This window comes from Kogia breviceps, chromosome 3, assembly GCF_026419965.1.
Source record: "Kogia breviceps isolate mKogBre1 chromosome 3, mKogBre1 haplotype 1, whole genome shotgun sequence".
In the NCBI taxonomy this organism is placed as follows: domain Eukaryota; kingdom Metazoa; phylum Chordata; class Mammalia; order Artiodactyla; family Physeteridae; genus Kogia; species Kogia breviceps.
In genome coordinates, this window is record NC_081312.1 from 175,079,456 (window position 1) to 175,101,016 (window position 21,561).

At 37.3% G+C, this 21,561-nt stretch overlaps 1 protein-coding gene across 1 annotated transcript in view; it reads left to right on the plus strand.

Moving 5' to 3' along the window:
- The window catches only part of MLLT10 (MLLT10 histone lysine methyltransferase DOT1L cofactor), a 282,550-nt gene that overhangs the window by 255,691 nt on the left and 5,298 nt on the right, over window positions 1–21,561 (plus strand). Inside the window, exons 15-21 of the mRNA XM_067030386.1 lie at window positions 9,528–9,645; window positions 10,995–11,067; window positions 14,360–14,514; window positions 16,651–16,839; window positions 17,435–17,523; window positions 17,659–18,020; window positions 19,065–19,161. Of these exons, the coding sequence (XP_066886487.1) occupies window positions 9,528–9,645; window positions 10,995–11,067; window positions 14,360–14,514; window positions 16,651–16,839; window positions 17,435–17,523; window positions 17,659–18,020; window positions 19,065–19,161 (1,083 nt within the window). The remainder of the gene's footprint in view (window positions 1–9,527; window positions 9,646–10,994; window positions 11,068–14,359; window positions 14,515–16,650; window positions 16,840–17,434; window positions 17,524–17,658; window positions 18,021–19,064; window positions 19,162–21,561) is intronic.

Here is a 21,561-nt window from a genome sequence, read left to right on the forward strand (position 1 = left end):
TGTGCAAAGTGTGAATTTTCTAGGCAATGTACAAAGGAAAGGATACAGAAATATTTAGAGTAAATCAAATGTTTAGATAAAACTCCTAAAATTGTGATGCACTTGGTAATTTAATCTTCTTTCCAAAATGACAGAAGTTTATTTCTGTTTAACTTTCATATAGGCCTTGTATGTTTTGAGATCATGCAATTTAGTGTGTTTAGATAATCACATCCTAGCCTTTTATTTAGAGTTTCTTTATAGGTAGTTGATTTAAAAAAGAAGAGAGTAGTGTTATAAGTGTGTAAATTAAAACTATCAATATTTAAAATATAATTCTAGAAGCCTTGTTACAATTATTGAGAAAACCATCACACCAGCAAGCAAATGTTTTAAAAAATATAAATCAGAGAATAGAAGTGTTAAATTTGAACATGTTTTGACTTTCCTCCTTTCCCTCCCCAAAACTTAATGAAAGCAGTAATTTTTAGTGATGGGCTTGGTGCCAGCAGGATAAAAATCCGTAGGTCATTCTTGATCTTTCTGGCCTTGGTTTTAAGTAAGATAGACAGGCCTCTTCTTTGGTTTATTTGCTGTCTTAAGGATTGTTCCCAGGCAAGTGGTCAGGGAAGTAAGATCAGGAAGAGCTAATAGAAATTAAAAACTTAAACTAGATTTGTGCCTTTAATGGGGCAAAAAGGAGACACTTGTAAAAATGTGGGGAGACAAAGTCTGATGCTTCGCAGCCCTAATTTGAAAAAAAAAACCTTTAAAAATATTTGATAACCTAGTTTTATATTGTTTGATGTCAAATCCTTTTGTTTTATTTGAGAAACTTGTTTTTAGGGTAGGGTAACTATTCCTTCACAGATATCAGCAGTATAGTTACAATTATAGTTCCGTAACATTATTGGAAGATAGAACTGCTGTCCTTGTGATGTCTTTTTTTTTTTTTTGTGGTACGCGGGCCTCTCACTGCTGTGGCCTCTCCCGTTGCGGAGCACAGGCTCCGGACGCGCAGGCTCAGCGGCCATGGCTCACGGGCCCAGCCGCTCCGCGGCATGTGGGATCTTCCCGGACCGGGGCACGAACCCGTGTCCCCTGCATTGGCAGGCGGACTCACAACCACTGCGCCACCAGGGAAGCCCCTTGTGATGTCTTAATGATGGGTGCTCTGCTCTTGTATCATGGGTAGAGGTATAAATTAGTTTCTATAGGTGTGCCATTAATTTTTCATTTTGCCTTCCAAATTCCACTGTTTCTTAGTTCTGCATTCATTCTGTTTTATCTTTGGAAGAATTCTGGTGCTTTGGTTTGAAGGATGATTGCTTTAATAGAGTTTAAGACAGAATGTAATGAAAATAATTGTATTCTAATATGTCTTGCATTCTGAGTTTTGTTTTTGGATAGTCTTCATGTAGATAATCATGGTTCCTTGTTTACTCTGTGTTACTATTATAAAAATGATACAGGTTTAAAAGTAATTTAATTGAAGGAACTTCTAAGGTTTATTTATGTGATATTTAGTAAATGCAGATAAATTTAAGTATTTTAAAGGTATAATTTAGTGACTAATGTTTTGCAGATTTCTGTGAGACTTTTACTTCAAGTATCTTAACTTTGGTGTGTATGTTGGGGAGTTGTGTTAGATATAATTCTGGTTTCCTTTCAGATGATGTCTGATAGGGCATGATTCTGTTTGGGAAAATGGTTCAGTTTCCCAAGCCGATTCACCTGTCTTTGGAGGAGCTCTGACTTGATTGGTCAGTACAAAAGTTTCATCTATTTTATTTTTTTACTTTACTTTATTTTACTCTTGTATCCTGCTTTTTAATTTATTTATTTTGGGGGCTGCATTGGGTCTTGCTGCACGCAGGCTTTCTCTAGTTGCGGCGAGTGGGGGCTACTCTTCGTTGCGGTGCGCAGGCTTCTCATTGTGGTGGCTTCTCTTGTTGCAGAGCACGGGCTCTAGGTACGTGGGCTTTAATGGTTGCGGTACGCGGGCTCAGTAGTTGTGGCTTGCGGGCTCTAGAGCACAGGCTCAGTAGTTGTAGCACACAGGCTTAGTTGCTCTGCAGCATGTGAGATCTTCCCGAACCAGGGCTCGAACCTGTGTCCTCTGCATTGGCAGACAGATTCTTAACCGCTGCACCACCAGGGAAGTCCCTGTTTTAAATAATTACATAATGACTTGTAATTTCAAGGAAGTTCACATTCTGAGCAGAATAAGTTTTTTTTATAAGTGCTTTCTAACGTTACTTACTTTTGGATGATGAAGAGGTTAAGTGACATAGATCATGAGCAGCCTCTGTGTTGAGGGGTATCTCTTTGAAAGAACATTCTTAGGAATTTTACTGTGTCTGTTTGTGTGGCACAATGCAAAGTAGCAGAAATTTGGGTCCGAAATCCTAGATTCCTGCAGCATTGCTGCTCACCAGTGTGTCTGTGGGTAGGTCTTTTACATTGGTGGATGTTGATTTTTTTTTTTCATTTGTGAAATGGAATACTTTAAATACCTGTTCTACCTGCAGTACAGGTATATTCTGAAGTTCAAGCGAGAATAAGTACTTTGCAGACCATGAAATACTTTGGAATTAATGATTATTACACCCATTTAGTCATTTCACATACAGCTGTTGACTAAGGTCTTTTCCATTCTTAAATTATTTCAATAGCCTCTTTAGTCCTAGGGACTTAATTTCTACCCCAAAAGGTAGGTGATATACTGATTAGATATTGACCAATTAAGAAACCTGCTTAGAATTGGTGGTTATTCTGCACAGTCCTGTTGCTCAATCATGAGTGTTCATTGATGGTTTAACTACAATTTAATCCCTCCCACTACTTTATAAACTCAATTGTGGGGCATTTCAGCATTAGCCTAAACAATGGTTTTGAATAGTTAAGCTCCTAACAATTAGGGAGCAGTTTAGGGCATTGAATAAAGTGGAATGATGCAATTGAACCTGACAGCTTTAACAGTCAGCTACTCATGGGACCTGAAAGGTGTTCACACATGGTTTCTTCTCTCATCACATGCTGAGTATTAAAGCCCGATGGTGGCAGCCGACACAGAAATGGGTCTGTTATCTGGATACATTTTAGAGTACAAAGTTAGGATTGAGTTGGAGAATATATGAAACTTTCTATTGTTCTCCAGTTTTTCCTGGAAACTTTTCTAGTCAAACAAATTGTGTATAAATTGTCATTAAAATATTTGAATCCTTACATTATATTTGCTGTATTGCTATGTTATTATAGAATATATAGATTAAAATATCATTGCATAATGAGACAATACCATCTAATTTTTCTTAGGGAAATGTTTTACTCTGAAATACAGCTATGTTAATATCAGAATATAATTGGCAAATTATGTTCTCTAATGAAGTTAATGGAAAAGATGGAAACCATAATAGCTTATGAAAAAAAGTTTCAAATAGCAAGGTAAAGTTTGAGTGCTTGCCATCTGCCACGCATTCTTCTCAGCCCTTACATGCAGTAACTCAAGTCTCACAGTATTCTTATGAGGAAGGTACTATTTCTGTCTCCGTTTTTACAGATGGAAATTGAAGACAGAGAGCTTTAGTGCCTCACCCAAGGTGAGATAGTGTGTCTTATGACCGATATAGTGATAACAAAATGTTTTTTCTTGTAAGAGTATGGATGAAGTAGAAATTTTTAAAAATAATACTGTTTAGTGAGCTGACAGTATTTCAGAAGAACACATTTTTAAATCATGTGTCAGCGTTGGAAAGTTTGAAGAAGAAGCTACTGTTTTAGAGCTTGTTTGAATCATTTGACTTTAATGTTTATTGACAGGTTAATTGTGCATTTAAAAAGTGCTTGCTATGACCTCTTCCTATATGATTGAAGCATGAAGTTTCATACTCACCTCTAGATGATGCATTGCTATGATACTTTCCAAAGGTGAAATTTTGATAGGTACTGTTCTTTCAAACCTAATTTTTCTTCTTTATACTTTATTTTTCTGCCTTTATCAACATTAGGGAGGAAAAAAAAATCTACCAAAACAATACTCACTTTTAAGTCTGATACTCAGATAATTGAGTAGATTTAGCCTGATTTTTTTTCCTCTCTACTACTAACTCCTTTAGAAAGAGCCAAGTGCCTAGGAAATTGGTAGACTTACTTCACCCTACAGCTAGAACTCTTTCAAAACTTCTCTGTGGTCATAAGGAGACATTTGAAATGTAAGAGGTGAACTATTAATGGGAAAATTCAAGCTGAAATATAATTTTAATCTTGTTAATATTTTAATAGGGTATGTCAGTCTACTTAGAAAACACTAAATTTCTCTGATTTGAGTTTCACTACTGCCTTGGTGTAGGGACTTGCATATCTTTCTAGATGCTTAACATAGTAAGTTATTCTAAATTTGCTAAGGGTATTCTTTGACTCAGGTACTAAGCATATTTTGCTTCACGGTGACTTAGATTTACCTCGGTAATTATTCAGTTTAGTTTTACTTTACTTGGCTTTGGATCCATCTTGTAAACTAATTACACTTAATGAGACTTTTACTAGGGTATTAGAATAGATATAACATCTTGCGTGGAAGTGGTTCCTTCAATTATTAGTCTTGGGGAGGAAAAGAGAACCTGTCAGAAGTTTATTAAGGCAATATGAACTTATAATTTCATAAAATATTTTTATCTTGATCTAAAACCTGTTTTTACATTTTGAGTAGATGACTTCATTTCATCAGGACACTATAAAGCCAAGTAACCAGTTTTTTGGCAGTCATATTCTTTTTTTTTTTAAACATCTTTATTGGAGTATAATTGCTTTACAGTGGTGTGTTAGTTTCTGCTGTATAACAAAGTGAATCAGCTATATGTATGCATATATCCCCATATCCCCTCCCTCTTGCGTCTCCTCCCACCCTCCCTATCCCACCCCTCTAGGTGGTCACAAAACACTGAACTGATCTCCCTGTGCTATGCAGCTGCTTCCCACTAGCTATCTATTTTACATTTGGTAGTGTATATATGTCAATGCTACTCTTGCACTTGTCCCAGCTTCCCCTTCCCCCTCCCCGTGTCCTCAAGTCCATTCTCTATGTCTGTGTCTTTATACCTGTCCTGCCCCTAGGTTCATCAGAACCAGTTTTTTTTTTTAGATTCACATATATGTGTTAGCATATGGTATTTGTTTTTCTCCTTCTGATCCACTTCACTCTGTATAGACAGACTCTAGGTCCATCCACCTCCCTACAAATAACTCAGTTTTGTTTCTTTTTATGGCTGAGTGATATTCCACTGCATATATGTGCCACATCTTCTTTATCCATTCATCTGTCAATGGACACTTACATATTCTTTTTTGTTTTAGCTTTTTATTTTGAAATAATTTTTGGGTGTATAGAAAAGTTGCAAAACCAGTACAGAGTTTATGTGTATTGTGGATACCTTCACTCAGCCTCCCCAGTGTTTAACAACTCATACTCTTTATAGTGCCAATAGGCCTGAGAACATATTTGCCCACAGTAGACATTCTCTTTCCCAGGGCAAGATAGAATTGAAATAAGGTACGTACTTCCTTCCAAACACAATTGCCAGTTTTTTAAAAAATTGAAGTCTAGTTGATTTACAATGTTGTGTTAATTTCAGGTGTACAGCAAAGTGATTCAGTTATACATACATATATTTCTTTTTTTTTTTTTTTTTTTTTCAGATTCTTTTCCCTTATAGGTTATTGCAGAATACTGAGTAGAGTTCCCTGTGCCATACAGTATGTCCTTGTTGGTTCTCTATTTTATATATAGTTGTGTGTATCTGTTCATCCCAAACTCCTAAGTTATCCCTCTGCCCCTTCCCCTTTCCTCTTTGGTAACCATAAGCTTGTTTTCCATGTCTGTGGATATATTTCTGTTTTGTGTGTAAGTTCATCTGTATCTCTCTCTCTCTCTTTATTTTTAAATTCCACATGTGAGCTATATGATACGATATTTTTCTTTGTCTGGCTTACTTCACTTAGTATGACAATCTCTAGGTGCATCCACATTGCTGCAAATGTCATTATTTCACTCTTTTTTATGGCTGAGTAGTAGTCCATTGTATATATGTACCACATCTCCTTTATCCATTCATCTGTCAATGGTTATTTAGGTTGTTTCCATGTCTTGGCTATTGTAAATAGTGCTGCTATGAACATTGCAGTGCATGTATCTTTTCAAATTATGGTTTTCTCTGGATATATGCCCAGGAGTGGGATTGCTGGATCATATGGTAGCTCTGTTTTTAGTTTTTTAAGGATCCTCCATACTGTTCTCCATAGTGGCTGCACCAATTTACATTCCCACCAGCAGTGTAGGAAAGCTCCTTTTTCTCCACACCGTCTCCAGCAACAACAACTGCCAGTTTTTATACCAGGTCTTCTGAAACAGACCTATGTATGGCACATTAGTAATTTGCTTTCAGTTCACTTTAAAAAATCCATGTTCAAAGTGTGCTTTGGAGAACTGTGTATATATTGTTTCCCTTATTCCTTGTTCCAGATTCCTTTTATATAAAAGCTTTCAGTGCCCTTTATGCTTCATAACTGGCTTCTTTAGGTTCTCATGGACTTCCATGAATCTTAGTGCTTTCATTTAATAACAAAGGTTTTTGAATCTACAAAATGCCAGTCGTTATGTGTGGACTCTCCTCATAAGTTGTGTGTCTCTTCCCTGCTCTCTCACTTATCCTTCTTTATTGCTACTAAGTTGAAGAATCTTTTTACTAAAATGTTGGGAGTTCTTGGTCCTAAGGTGTCTATAGAGTTATCAAGAGTTTCCAGCACTAATCATTGTAAATATCATTTCAGAAGTGTTGGCCAAGCAGTGTCAGACATTTGTGGAATTTTTGGTAGCTCATGTTACCTGCTTTAAATGATGGTAATGACTTGAATTTTAATGTGGAGTGGTTTAGATGTTACCACGAAACCCTACATGGTAAAATTAGTAACTTATTTTCAGTCTCTCTTGAAAATTTCTTGTTTAGATAAGTAACAATAATTTTTAAAAGACAAAACTACCAGATAATTTTTAAACATTCAGAAAATTTGGGAAATTTATCATTCAGGATAATGAAGAATGTATTTCTAATTTATTTTATTATTAATTTTACCTTTTCCTGCTTTGGAATTATGCTAACGATGATTGATTCTCTTCCTGTTGATAGTCATTATGGAAATCAGTTACACTGCGCTGCTTTGCATTTTGATCCGTTAGTGTAGTGGGCGTAGTGTGTGATTCGGAAAGTGAGATGATTCGGAGACTACATCAAGAAATTTGAAGGTAACAAGGATAAATATAAAGCTCTTGACAGAAGGAACCCTTCCTGAAAGAGAATAGGATCTTTGATTCTTGTCAAGAGACTAAGGCAGCTCATAAAACTGATAATTGGAACTAGAAAAGCAGTTCAACTGGTATGATAATAGTTTTGATTCAGCCAGTGGATGAGTGCACAGACACGAGAGTCAAAGGATAGGGTGCAGGTGCAGAGGCCCCTCCTGTCCGTGTACTCAGAGCGTAGCCCCACCAGCAGTTGGGAATGCACTCATTCTTGCTCGTATTTTTCTCTCTCCTCTCTTGCTGTCAGCTGTTACTTCTTGCTGCCAACAAAATGTCTCAAGTTATTACTTTTTCTTCCTCTTTCTAATTAATTTTCCACTTCTAATCTGTTATATGCTTAGTTGATCATTTTAGAATTGTGTCTAGAGTAAGTAAATTGGCTCTGCAAAGAACATTTTTAAGTGTGAGGTGCCCAAGATTTTAAACTGGGTTACTGGTAACATCTGATCTTTCTGTGTGTCTCTTTGGATTTTTCTTGTTCTAAGTAATTTTATAAGTATCCAAGATTCCCAAGTAGTTAACTTCTGGAGAGGTTAAAAAAAAAGTCTTCCTATATTTCCATTTTTGACTCATTTTATATATTCTATACATGGTAAGTGTCTAGTGTGATCTTTAGGTTAAAGTGCTGACTTAGCTTTTGCCGAGGGCTAATTGATTGTTAAACAGTATTATAATCCAAACTACTGACTTTGTATACATATCTGTAATAAGAGGAAAAATGAAGCCCAGAAATTGACCAGTTGAACTTAGACATTACAGTATGAACTATGAAATATACCCTTTGAAACAATGGAAAGCAAGGACAGGATTCTACATCTCGGGGACTATTACTGTGAATTGTAAAGTCCAACTTTTATGCTTAGTAAGTTGGCTAGAGGCTGAATATTAATGTCAGGGTCTGAGTCTTTCCAGAAACACAGTTTATTCTCTTGTTTATATTTTGCTTGTTGTCACTATTATGTCATCTTGGTCTCTTCTGTGCAGTTAAACATGTCAGAATGTCCCATATCTTTTGTTCTGCTGTTATTCAGCTGCTTTATATTAAAAATGCCTCAGTTCTTTTAAATTATTTTCCAGAATTTTGTTCTGCAATAACTACACAATGATTTTGTTTTTATGAAAGGTTAAGTTTGATTTCATTCATGAAAAATAAAAAGAAATCTACTTTGAAATCTGTGGTTCTGTTAAGTCTGAAAAGTATTTCAGGCTAGTAATAGCCTTCTGTGAGTTAACAGTGTTTTGTGTACAAGAGATTTGCTTCTAAAATGCCACATTTTTAAGGTTATAATATTCTTGGAAAGTGGGAGAAAGTATTCACATCAAAGAAGGCATTTTTATTACTTTGGATTATGCAAGACTTTGGCCAGCCTCCTTAGCTTCATCTGTTTAAGGGTTCATTTTCGCTTGTTTGGCACAAGTCCCAGTGGAGGCCTTCAGAATTGTGGTTAGCAACATGAATGAATCACAAACTGTGGACCAGCTCTTCAGTTCGTAGAGCGGGCTTACTGCCAAAAAGACAGTGCCTTATATGGGGTCAGGGCAAAGCTGTGATTCGTTGAGCCCTGCATTGTATAGAAAACATACTTGTGATGCCTGTTTACTTTCTTTTAAAATAAAAACAAAACAAAACAGAAAAAGCAGCAGGCTTCCAAGTCTATCAGAATAGGAAGTAACAAAATAGTGTGCAGGTTTTACTAATGACAGAGTTAAGCAATAGAAATATGGCTCTGTGTAGTTAAAATACTGAAGGTAGAAGTTGGACCTTTTGACCTCCTCAGCCAGCCTGTGAGGTAAGAGATTGAAACATTTGTTAGACATCTGTTGTCTCCCTGCCCTTATTTTGTAAATGGTTTAATAAGATTAAATAACTAGTCATATGTTCACATGGTTACCATGCCACTGGTTTTGGTATCGAATAGGTACTTTGAAATTAAAGCATGAATAGTTAACTTTGTGCCAATTCTTTTTCTTTCTCTCTCTCACTTTTTTTTAAAGTTAGAGTTATGTAACTTTTCAGAAACTGGAATATTGGAATGGCAAAACAAGAATGAAATTTGCTCTTCAGAAAGTCAGAAATTTTTGCTTGTATTCTTAAGTTGGAGAAAATAGTTGTTACTAGGTCTATTAGGAGGAAAAGTGTTAAGATATTCTTAAGTATAATTCATTTGTCTTTGTGATTCTTTTCGTTTAGGCAAATACTCTAGCTGGATCTTCTCTTAGTCAGGCATCATCTCATATATATGGCAGTAGATTAAATCCAAATTCATCAATGGCAGCTCTTATAGCTCAGTCTGAAAATAATCAAACAGGTAAGATTTCAAGAATTTTTAAACTCTAAAATTCTGTTCCCTTCCCCCAGTGTAATTTTTACCTCCTTCAGGTCATTTCATTTGAAAGATCTAAAGGTGTGGTTAATAAGTAAAATCTAAAGGGTGGGGGCGGGATTGTGCCCCTCCCTTTTTAAATCAAAAGAATCACAGTTGGAAGTAAATAGTATGCTGTGCTGCAAAATAGTGATGTGCTTTTTTACTGTCTGAAATGTAAATGTTTAAGCAGAGCCATCAGCAGGCAGGAATGCTAGTGTCTCCTGTGACTTTTGTGATTGATGTGTTACTGTGCAATGAAAGTAACATAACACTGGGCTTTTCTGTGAATAGCCTCAATCTTTATTTGCATAATTCATGAAATTGCATTACACAAACTTGGTAAAAAAATCCTGTTAGAGAATTTCTACAGTGTTTAGTAATCCTGTGAATTTTTACCAGTTGACATTTTGTAGCATTTGCCTCTTGTACTGTTTTAATGAGCCACTGGATTTGCTTTGTCTCATTCCATCCTTAAGGATTTGTTGACATGTCCAAGTAGTCATGCCTGTTTGGGGGAAGGGAATGGGTTTAGCAGTTCACCAAGAATGGATCAGTCATGTCTTTACACTTTAAGGGTCAGAGGTTACCTGACTCAGAATAAGGGGAGGACAACCTTAAAGAGGCCAGATAGGATGATTTTATAAGGAACTCACTGTAGGGGAAATACAAGTTATTTTTCAAGCAGAGATATTTGGTGTTACCTAAGGAATATTTTGAAAAAATTAATTTCTTTTTCCTTTTAAATACAGAATTCTGTATTCCTACTTGTTATTGTGCATGTTATTGTGGATATTTAGTGTTATGTGAAATGATCCATGTAATAGATACACTTTTAGTTTTGGTGTGTAGCTCTATGTAATACATATGTACTTTATGACTTGTCTTGGAATGCAAAGTGTTAAAATATACAAAGCGTAAGGATTTGCTGTGATAAGCATACAGATTAGCTGTCCACAGCTGTGATTCATTACTTTAACCGTAGAAATTAAAAGTGGCTGAGGGGAGGGTACTGCAAATGGAAACCACGCTTCTGTGCTGTAAAATTGAAAGGAATGAAAGAATGAACATAATCCATGGCCTTCTCCACCCACAAAAAACGTGTAGGGACAACGCCTTACATGCCACAGTTCAGCAATTCTAAACTAGCAACATACTAGATCTTCTACTTTCATAGTAACTGCAAAGATAGTGGTAAAGGTTTTATGTATGTTTTAGAAAAAATCAGGGCCAGAGCTTAAAACCTGTTATCTAGTGAGAATCACTTTATCAGCTGTGAAATATTTACACTGCAGATCAAGAACTCGGAGACAATAGCCGCAGCCTTGGTGGCAGAGGAAGCTCACCCAGAGGGAGTCTCTCACCAAGGTAAGCGTTATTTGCACTGCAAAGTATCGGCAAAAGAAACATTTCGCGATTTGGAAACTTCTTTAACTCATATCAGCAGGGCATACATTTGTGAAGCTATAAAAACATTCTATAGATAAGAAGCATGTCTGGATAGTCAAGAAAAATGATTGTAAATTGACTTGAATATTAATTTAAACACATGGTTAGATTTGTAAGCTTTGTAAAAGATACACCTTTTCTTGGATTTCTAATCAATTTCAGCTCTCTTGTGTATTTAGCTACTGGTACTATTAATGTATTAATTTGGGTAATTCTTTTTGGTTATAAAATAGTCTTAAAAGTCTCTTAGGGCTTCCCTGGTGGCACAGTGGTTAAGAATCTGCCTGCCAATGCAGGGGGGACATGGGTTTGATCCCTGGCCCAGGAAGATCCCACATGCCGCGGAGCAACTGAGCCTGTGCACCACAACTACTGAAACCCCTGAGCCTAGAGCCCATGCTCTGCAACAACAGATGCCACGACAGTGAGCATCCCGTGCACCGCAAAGAAGAGCAGCCCCTGCTTGCCGCAACTAGAGAAAGCTTGCACACAGCTACAAAGACCCAACACAACCAAAAATAAAAACAAAACAAACAAACAAAAACAAACAAAAAAAGTCTCTTAAAGCTGCTGACTCCAGGCTTTCAACTTTGGGTTCCAGTTTTAGCTCTGTTGTGGACAATGCACTTAACCCTTTAGTCTCTAGTTCCTAATTCAGTAAATGAAGTTCCTGTGGCTCATCTCTAAAATCCCTCTAGTTCTTAAAATTGTCTGAAGCAAAGTATAGCAAATATGTTACATTGTTCTGTGAAATTATCTTAGATATTATATGAAAGAGTTCAGGTACCATTTATTAATATATAATATATAAGGTTATTCCTGCTAATAACACATTAGGCTATCTTTTTTTTCTTTTTTTTTTTGCCGTACACGGGTCTCTCACTCTTGTGGCCTCTCCCGTTGCGGAGCACAGGCTCCGGACACGCAGGCTCAGCAGCCATGGCTCACGGGCTCAGCTGCTCCGTGGCATGTGGGATCTTCCCGGACCGGGGCACGAACCCATGTCCCCTGCATTGGCAGGCAGACTCTCAACCACTGCGCCACCAGGGAAGCCCAGGCTATCTTTTTATTAACTTTATTCCACTCTCAACTCCTATACCTTTTTCTAGTTTGTTTTGTCTCTGTTCTCTAGTCTTGTAAACTGCCTCAAGCATAGTATTAGATTGGGTGAGAATGGAGCGGAAGGAGGAAGAAGCCCATTCAAGAATCTTTTTCAACTGTGGAAATTTTAAAATTCTATTAAAAATAAAATTTTTTCTGCCATGGCTACCGTGAATATCACTGTTGTTGTGTTGCTAATATATATGGGAATGTCTGTTAAGGAGTATCTTTAACGTTAGAGAGATTCGTCCAGTAACCTCGAATTTTGCTATTTCCTAGTGCTGCATCAGTCGTGCCTTTTTTCTAATCCCTGAGTGAACTAAGGGTAGTATTGTTTTTCCTAATTGAACTCTGCAGAAAATTAAATATTCTTCTTTTGAAACTAGGAATCTGAAGTACAATTATAACATCATCTGACCAATATGTAGTTTATGCTGTTACTTCTGTACTGTTTTATTCTTTTTTTTGAAAGAAGAAAGTTAATGGATTCTTTTGCTCATATGTTTAGTGGAGGAAGCATCTCTGTGTTCTCCTTTTTTTAAAAAAAATTAATTAATTAATTTATTTTTGGCTACGTTGGGTCTTCATTGCTGTGCGTGGGCTTTCTCTAGTTGTTGTAAGTGGGGGCTACTCTTCTTTGCATTGCAGTACGTGGGCTTCTCATTGTGGTGGCTTCTCTTGTTGCAGAGCACGGGCTCTAGGCGCGCAGGCCTCAATAGTTGCGGCGCACGGGCCTCAGTAGTTGCGGCGCACGGGCTCAGTTGCTCCGTGGTATGTGGGATCTTCCCGGACCAGGGCTCAAACTCGTGTCGCCTGCATTTGGCAGGCGAATTCTTAACCACTGCACCACCAGAGAAGTCCCTGTGTTCTCCTTTTAAACTTAAAATATCATGCAAGCTACCTAGAAATTATTCAGGATTCCTAACTGCAGTTTTGCATTGTGCAGTTCTTCGTGTTTCATTAGCTAAATGGTATTTAACACAAAAAAATGGCACTAAATTACTTTAGCACATATTTCCAACTGTATATTACTCTTTAAAAATCAGCCTGAAATATAATGGCCTAAATTATCCTGGCAATAATATACTATTTGGAAAGGGATGGGCAGCTGTATGTAGCATGTGATGTTTACATGCGGAATAAAAAGTCTCATTTGTTTAACTTCTAATGTAAAGAGATTTTTGTAGAGATGCATATCAGGGATGCGGCAGAGCACTCTCAGGCTGGTGGAAGACCTGAGCTGTAGCCCAGCTCTGTCACGTACTAGCAGCATGTCTTTGGACAAGTCACTAAAGCCCCATCTTGTTTCCTCAGAAATGGAGCCAGTAAGGCAGGTTTTGACTTCTCACTAGGTTGTTGTGAAGTTAACTAGGTGGAAACACTTTAGAAACTCTAAAGCCCTTTACTAATTTATTATATTTTTATGGAGGCTGGAGACCAGAAATGGCCACATTTACTTATTTAAAACAAAAAGTGGATGAGAGAACATAACATGTTCATCTTAATAAGTGATACTTGTTTTGGAAGAGGTGATTAAGTTATCATTTGAAGTACAGATCTAAGACATTTTAGAAAAAATTTGTATAAAGGGCTCAAATAAAAATTGCTTTGGTCTTGTTAATGTTCCCTAATTCTAAAAATACTTGAAACTAAGTATTTTTGAATTTATAACAAAATACTCTTTCAAAATTGTTTAAAAATTCTTTTTACTGATATTTGAGATTTTGTGGTTATGAATTAAAATGCTCTCCACTTTATTATAATTGTACAGTGTAAGTCTTTCTAGTCCTGTCTTTCTCCCTTTTGTCTTATAAAGTTGCATCAAGTTCTTTTACAGCCTATTTCAGAGATTATTAGTGGTGTGTTTATATTTTCTAGTGGTTTTTAATTATTGAGCATGGCCAGCTATTCCCTTGATTTTTACCATTTGAGGAGGAAGGATGGTAATTACTAAATTTTAGGGTAGATTATGGTTTTATCGTTCTAACATAGGCAGCCCTGTGTTAGAAAACTTGTACAGGAGAAGGCTCAGCGTAAGGTGAGAAATGTGAATGTGCTTCCTTCAAAGGGTCCTTCTTCTGTTTAACCTGAGGATTAATGTTTCCAACAGGTCCCCTGTAAGTAGCTTACAGATCCGCTATGATCAACCAGGCAACAGCAGTTTGGAAAACCTGCCCCCAGTAGCAGCCAGCATAGAGCAGCTTCTGGAGAGGCAGTGGAGTGAAGGACAGCAGTTTTTATTAGAACAGGGCACTCCTAGTGACAGTAAGTATTCTCTTCTTGTCTTTAAAGAAAGATCAACAGATGGACGGCTGGATGGATGAACAGTTAGGTGGATAGATGTTGAAGTCATACTTCATCAAGAATAGCATTGAAATTATGACATGTCTTACATAATATGGTGAGAAAGTGTAATGTAGTGGCTCAATAGAACAAATGCTACAGGTTTACTGCTTGGACTTGAATTTTGTTTTTACCTGTTATTAACAGTGTGATCTTAGGCAAGTTTCTTAATGTCATTGTGCTTTTAGATTTCCATTTGTAGAATGGGAATAATAATGTACCTATATCATAGTATTGTTATGAGGGTTAAATGACAGACTATATAAAAAACGTTGCCTGGCTCATAGAATTCACTGGTTTTTGTTACTTTTTATAATTATTAAAATATTGATACATTGTTTCTCCATTGTACTTTGTTCTAATCACTTTTTAAGTTTTACTAAAATATGAGTTATAGCTTCTTTTAGCTTAGTTGTTTGAATCAAACTTGCTCACCTTTGGAGAATTTATTTTAAAAATTGTGTATAGTCAAGTATGGCCAACTCTCTTGATTTTACAATTTGGGTGAGAAAGGAGAATAATTACTTGCTAAATTATGTAATATATATTACATATACATATTTAGTATCTTTACAATTTTAAGTATTAAGGAGAGCCATGGGTGAAAAATGCCAAACAAAAACTGTTACTACAGATACTGTTAGCTAGAGAAGTGGCCTGATGTTAAGGATATATATATATCTGGGGGAAATAATAGGTGTTTTGGTTTGGTTTTTAATCATTTTGGGGGTGGGAGGTATAAGCTTTTGCTGCTTTATTTTTTTATTTATTTTTTATTTTTTTATTTTTTATTTTTTTTTTTTTTTTGTGGTATGCGGGCCTCTCACTGCTGTGGCCTCTCCCGTTGCGGAGCACAGGCTCCGGACGCGCAGGCCTAGCGGCCATGGCTCACGGGCTTAGTTGCTCCGCGGCATGTGGGATCTTCCCGGACCAGGGCACGAACCCGTGACCCCTGCATCGGCAGGCGGATTCTCAACCACTGCGCCACCAGGGAAGCCCTGCTTTATTTTTTTAAAACAAAACAAAATATTTTGCTTATTGTTACACAGGTGCCATAAATTGGTATTTTTATGAATGGTACTCTGACAAAAAATGCTAATTGTGAGGAAATTCATGCCGAGATAATCCTTTGAACATGATAGCTGGAGGACAGGTTTAGCTTAGTCTTACTGCATCTCACTTGGGTATACTAAGGGTTTATTTGTGGGATCTTGAAGAGGAGGGATAAAAGTTAAATCCTTGGGAAATGACCGAATGTGTCTGTACCAGTAGAGTTGTGTGTTTTCAAGGCCCTGAGGGCATGTTAAACAAATACAACTTTTTAATACTTAGAACTTTTAAAGTGTCCATCACCGCAGCATCACACAGCCCTCTCTCTCTGCTGTGTCGAGAGGTCTGAGAGCCGTGGCAGGAATGGAAACGGGTATTTGAGGTGGTGAGACAGGACAGAAGCTGAGCCTGTGTGCAGATGACACGCCTTCCCTCGGAGCCGGGAGCGGGGCTGCGGTGCACACACACTGCTCTCTGCTGGGCGAGTGTGGATCCACAGGCCTAGCAGCTGGGCTTCCTAGTCCTGTGTCAGGTGGCTTGCTTAACTCAACCAAGCAGCAAACAAATACTTGTGCTCTTTATTTGTGGAGAAGGATATTGATGTGATTCTTTGCCCTTTGAAATATGATTTTAATGAAAAATCATGACGAGCACTTTGAATTTTTAATTAGGTTTTTATTTTGATGAAAATAAAGTGTTCTCATGCTTTTTCTTTGAGAATGGAAATTACCTGAACTAGGTGGGGGTTTTTTTAGTATGTGGCGACAGAGTTTCCACATGGTATATCTAGGAACAGTATCCCTTTATGCTTACATAGGTACAAATATATTATGGTATATTTATATCTACATAGAAATTTAGGAATAGAACCTAGTCACTTAGAAATGCTTTATAGAATTTCTACTTTTCTATTTTAATTTATTTCTAAAGTTATTGACACTTAAGTCCATAAAATACCTAGTCCTGTGTATGAAATTCTTTATTAAAAACCATTCAAATGTCTGCTAGTTTTAGGAATGCTGAAGTCATTACACCAACTTCAAGTAGAAAATCGAAGATTAGAGGAACAGATTAAAAACTTGACTGCCAAAAAGGAACGCCTTCAATTATTGAATGCACAGCTCTCAGTGCCTTTCCCCACAATAACAACAAATCCCAGCCCGTCTCATCCAGTGCATGCATTTTCAGCACAGAATGGTAAGTATGAATTTATTGTGGACCTAAGGGAAGTAGGATGGACTTCCATTATCTTTTTCATAATAACTGGTCACCAGTTATATGCAGATGTAGAAAAGAAATGATAAATTTTTTCCTAGGAGCATAAAGAATCCTGTTCATGCAGAGAACAAATGTATGGACACCAAGGGGGGAAAGTGGTGGTGGGGGTGTGGCGGTGGGATGAACTGGGAGATTGGGATTGACGTATATATACACCAATATGTATAAAATAGATAACTAATGAGAACCTGCTGTATAAAAAAATAAAAAATAAAATTCAAAAATAAAAGAATCCTGTTCAGTGTTCAATTTGAATTTGCTCTAACTTCTTTAGTACAGAAATTAATGGTAAAATTTAAATATGTAATGATCTCTTCATTGATTTAAAGCCATGATATTCAGTACAGATAAAGATTTTTTTCATTCAAATTGGTTTTAAGAATAACAAGGCTTAATATTTAAATGTTTTTAATGCGGGCTTCAGGGTAAGCTTTTTTAGACAAGCCTTTAATCTTACACATAATGTAATTTAACAGGTAAATAGGTTTCTTTTTCTTTGTCTTTTAAAATCTAGCTCCTACTACTGATTCCTTGAACAGCAGTAAGAGCCCTCATCTAGGAAACAGCTTTCTACCTGATAATTCTCTTCCTGTATTAAATCAGGTAATTTGGATGTGGTTAGTTTCATTTGTGTGTTTCACTTATGAACAGTAGTATATCACATTAGATGGTTTAAAATTATTTTAAACAGTTTTGCTGTGTTGTTTACAACTTAGTTTCTGTTCTTTCTTACGTTAGGACTTAACCTCCAGTGGACAAAGCACCAGCAGCTCATCAGCTCTTTCTACTCCACCTCCTGCTGGGCAGAGTCCAGCTCAGCAGGGCTCAGGCCTCAGTGGAGTTCAGCAGGTCAATGGTGTGACAGTGGGGGCACTGGCTAGTGGAATGCAGACTGTAACATCCACCATTCCTGCAGTGCCTGGAGTGGGTGGAATAATTGGAGCTTTGCCAGGTAACCAACTGGCAATTAATGGCATTGTAGGAGCTTTAAATGGGGTTATTCAGACCCCTGTCACAATATCCCAGAACCCTACCCCCCTCACCCACACAACTGTACCACCTAATGCAGCACATCCAATGCCAACTACACTGACTAACAGGTAAGAAACTTACTTAAATACCTTTTGGGTTTTTTAGTGCAACATGGTACCACTGCTGTCCATACTTTAGATTGGGATTTTTAAATGTGTTCCTTGTTAGATGTACTCTAAGAAATTAAAAACCACCAAACTTAATATATTATACCAAGAGCCATTTATTTTTGACACTTAAGTAATTCAGGTTAAAACAAAATTAATCACCTTTTGTAACAAAGCATTAGGTATATTCTATACTGAAAATTTCAGTTTTGATCTGTGATGTGTGTTTAAATGCTAATTTTTCTTATCCCCATGTCTGTTGCCTTCATGTGTCTTAAATTCTGAAGAAAAGTAATATTATAATGAAGATCACATATGAATGTTGGTTTCTTAAAATTCAGCTATGTAATTTTGTTAGCTTTGTTGTCAAAGATTTTGATATAAGATGAAGGTCAAATATTTATCTTGAATTTCCAGGGAGTGAGACTCGCTGTTTCACTGTAGTGGAATTTCATTTGAATGGCAAAGCCATGTTGTTATTGCACATACTTTTGAGGAATAAATCATTTTAAATGGATTTGCAATGGATAGTAGTAAACTATTTCTTCTGGCTCTTTTCATTGGTGCTTAATTTTACCGACCATTGGGAGCGTAAAAAAAGTTTAGGTCAAATCAATTAGTAGTATGTTTGGATTCTTTCTTTGTTTTAAATATGTGTCACTTAGTGTGGGTTAAATTATCCTTGAATGATTAAAAATAAAGTGCATAACATGTGCATGTTATAAACACATGTAAATTTTTATTCCATAAAACAACTGAGTGCCTTCTTGGTTTACAATATAAAGGGAAACAAAACATTTACTGACAATGTGAATTCTTGTTTACCTGTATATGTGCAGAGAGAGAGAGAGAGAGAGCAAAGAAATGTGTACATCATTGTTTTCAAAAAGTGTTATGGTTAGAAACTTGTTATTAAACATCAAATTGAAACAGTTGTTCATTTTACATTTTAAAAAAACATTAAAAGGTGTACAGTAGAAAGTAAGAATTTTCATTGTTTTTCAGTGCCTCAGGACTAGGATTACTTTCTGACCAGCAAAGACAAATATTTCTTCATCAACAGCAATTCCAGCAGTTGTTAAATTCGCAACAGCTCACACCAGTAAGTTCTTCCTTTTGATAATACTTGATCTTTATTAGGAGCAAGTGTTCCAAGCTATAATAACTATTCAGCATAGGTATAGATTGCCCACTTTGTGAAATGACATTGTGGTGTAGTCTGTGGTAGCTGCAGTGACATTATATTGATTCATCGACAAATACTAGAACGTGGTCTGTGCAGCTCTGGTAGACTCTGTATTTTCTTGGAGACTTGTATTTTCATGGAGCTTCATTCTGATGGGGGTGATGGACGATAAATATATACACACTTTTTGGTAGTGATGAGTACTGGGAAGGAAAGTGAAGCAGGATAAAGGGGGTAGATAACAGTCGGATGAGAGCCATAGGATGGTCCAGCCTCTGAGTAGGTGACTTTTGAGCATACACCTGAATAAAAGTTGAAGGAGCATGACTTTCTGACATGGGGGTGGTGGAAGAGAACATGAACTCAAGGTGGAGGGACCAGGGCCTGTGTGCTGTGTGACTGGGCTGGTGTGGAGGAGAGCAGTCAGACGGGTGGGCGTGGGCTGCCTTGTTTGGCTCTCCATGGCATGGAATTTAGATTTACCTTAAGTGTGATGGAAAGCCATTGGTGATTTTTTTTTTAAAAAAAACCTTTCTTTGTGGAAATAAACATTCAAGTGTACCAGAAGTAGAGAGTATGGTATACCGATTGCCTAGCTTTAATAATTATCCCAGTTAAAAAACTCTTTTTTAGTATATCCTCATTTTTCCTTTCAGAGTTTTAAAGAATTAATTGTAGGGTTTTTGTTTGTTTGTTATTTGTTTTGGCCACGTAGCATGGCATGCAGGATCTTAGTTCCCTGACCAGGGATCGAACCGCACCCCCTGCAGTGGAAGCTTGAAGTCTTAACCACTGGACTGCCAAGGAAGTCCTGTAATTGTAGGGCTTTGAACACAATAGTGACATGACATACAGTGATGTTTAGATTCACAGGATTCTCTGAAGTCAGTAGGGAATGAAATCTAATGTCTCAGGACTGAGCCCTGGGCACCCTGGAGGAGGAGAGTAATATAGTCAAGGGTCTAGGGAAAAAGTGGCCAGTGAGTTAGCACAGAGAGTGGTGGCCTAGTTCCATGTGAATAAACATTTCAAGAAAGGGAGGACTCAGCTGCATAGAATGCTTCTGGTGAGACAAGTAAGAACTGCCCGTTGGATTTGGGTGTCTAGAGCTTTTTGAGAACGTGGTTTTGCTGAGAAGTGAAAAGCTTCACTGAGTGGTTGGAAAGAAAATAGGAGAGGAAGCGAAGATGGGGTGCAGGCAACTCAAGAAGTTTTACTGTAAAGAGCAGAGAAATGAATCGGCAGCTAGCATTAGAAAGATGTGGTCTAAGGGGGGTAGTTTCTAATCATTTTGAAAATGACAGCATATGTGTATATGTTGATAGGGAATTTTCTGGTGCAGAGAGAGGAAGGATAATGCCAGGGCAGCAGAGCTCTTCAGGAGAGAGCAGCTTCCCCTTGTAAGATAAGAGGGAGGCAGAGAGGCTGTCGGTGGGTTTTATGACAGGGGGTTGAGGAAAACCACTTCTAATGTTTTTAGTTTTTTTGTTTGTTTGTTTGTGGTATGCGGGCCTCTCACTGTGTGGCCGCTCCGAGGCACGTGGGATCCTCCCGGACCGGGGCACAAACCCCTGTCCCCTGCATCGGCAGGCGGATTCTCAACCACTGCGCCACTAGGGAAGCCCGTAATGTTTTCAGTTTTTAAATGGGAATTTAAAGTCATCAGCTGAGGGGGATAGGGATATTGTAGTTAGAGGAGAGAAAGAAGGTATGGAACAGATATCTTGGAGGAGGGGAGAGAACTAAGGCAGATGTGGGAGGGTGTGTCTAGCACACCTCACTGCTAGGAGAACATTACCCATTTAATTAACTTTGGGGTTTCAGCCTTTGTTTGCAACTTCTTTCTAAAATACATCTACCTACTTTCTTGCTTTAGTCAAAAATGTATTGAAAATGTCTGTTTTACAATTCTGCATCATGGTCACTGTCACTGTTCTTACAGTAGTATAAGGATAGGGTCTATATAAATTCTTAAACGCTTACACTAAAATGTAATCTTGTTTTCTTATCTCTTGCCTCATCCCCATATGAAGTTCTGGAATTCAATTTATTTGGGTTTCTTCCTGTTAATCAAGATTTTACTCTAATAACATCACATATAGGTGTCTCGTTTCTGGAACGTGGTTGATCGAGGAATTTTTAGCACAAATTATTACCCAGAGACCATGAAGACTGAGTGGATTAGACTTGACCTTTCCTTTGCAGCCAAGGTTGTGGCGTGAGGTTTGTTTATTTACAAGCATCAAACTTCACGTAGTCAGGAATGGTGCTGTGAGGCACCTCCCTCCTCCCACCTTAAGAAAAACTCTTGCTCGA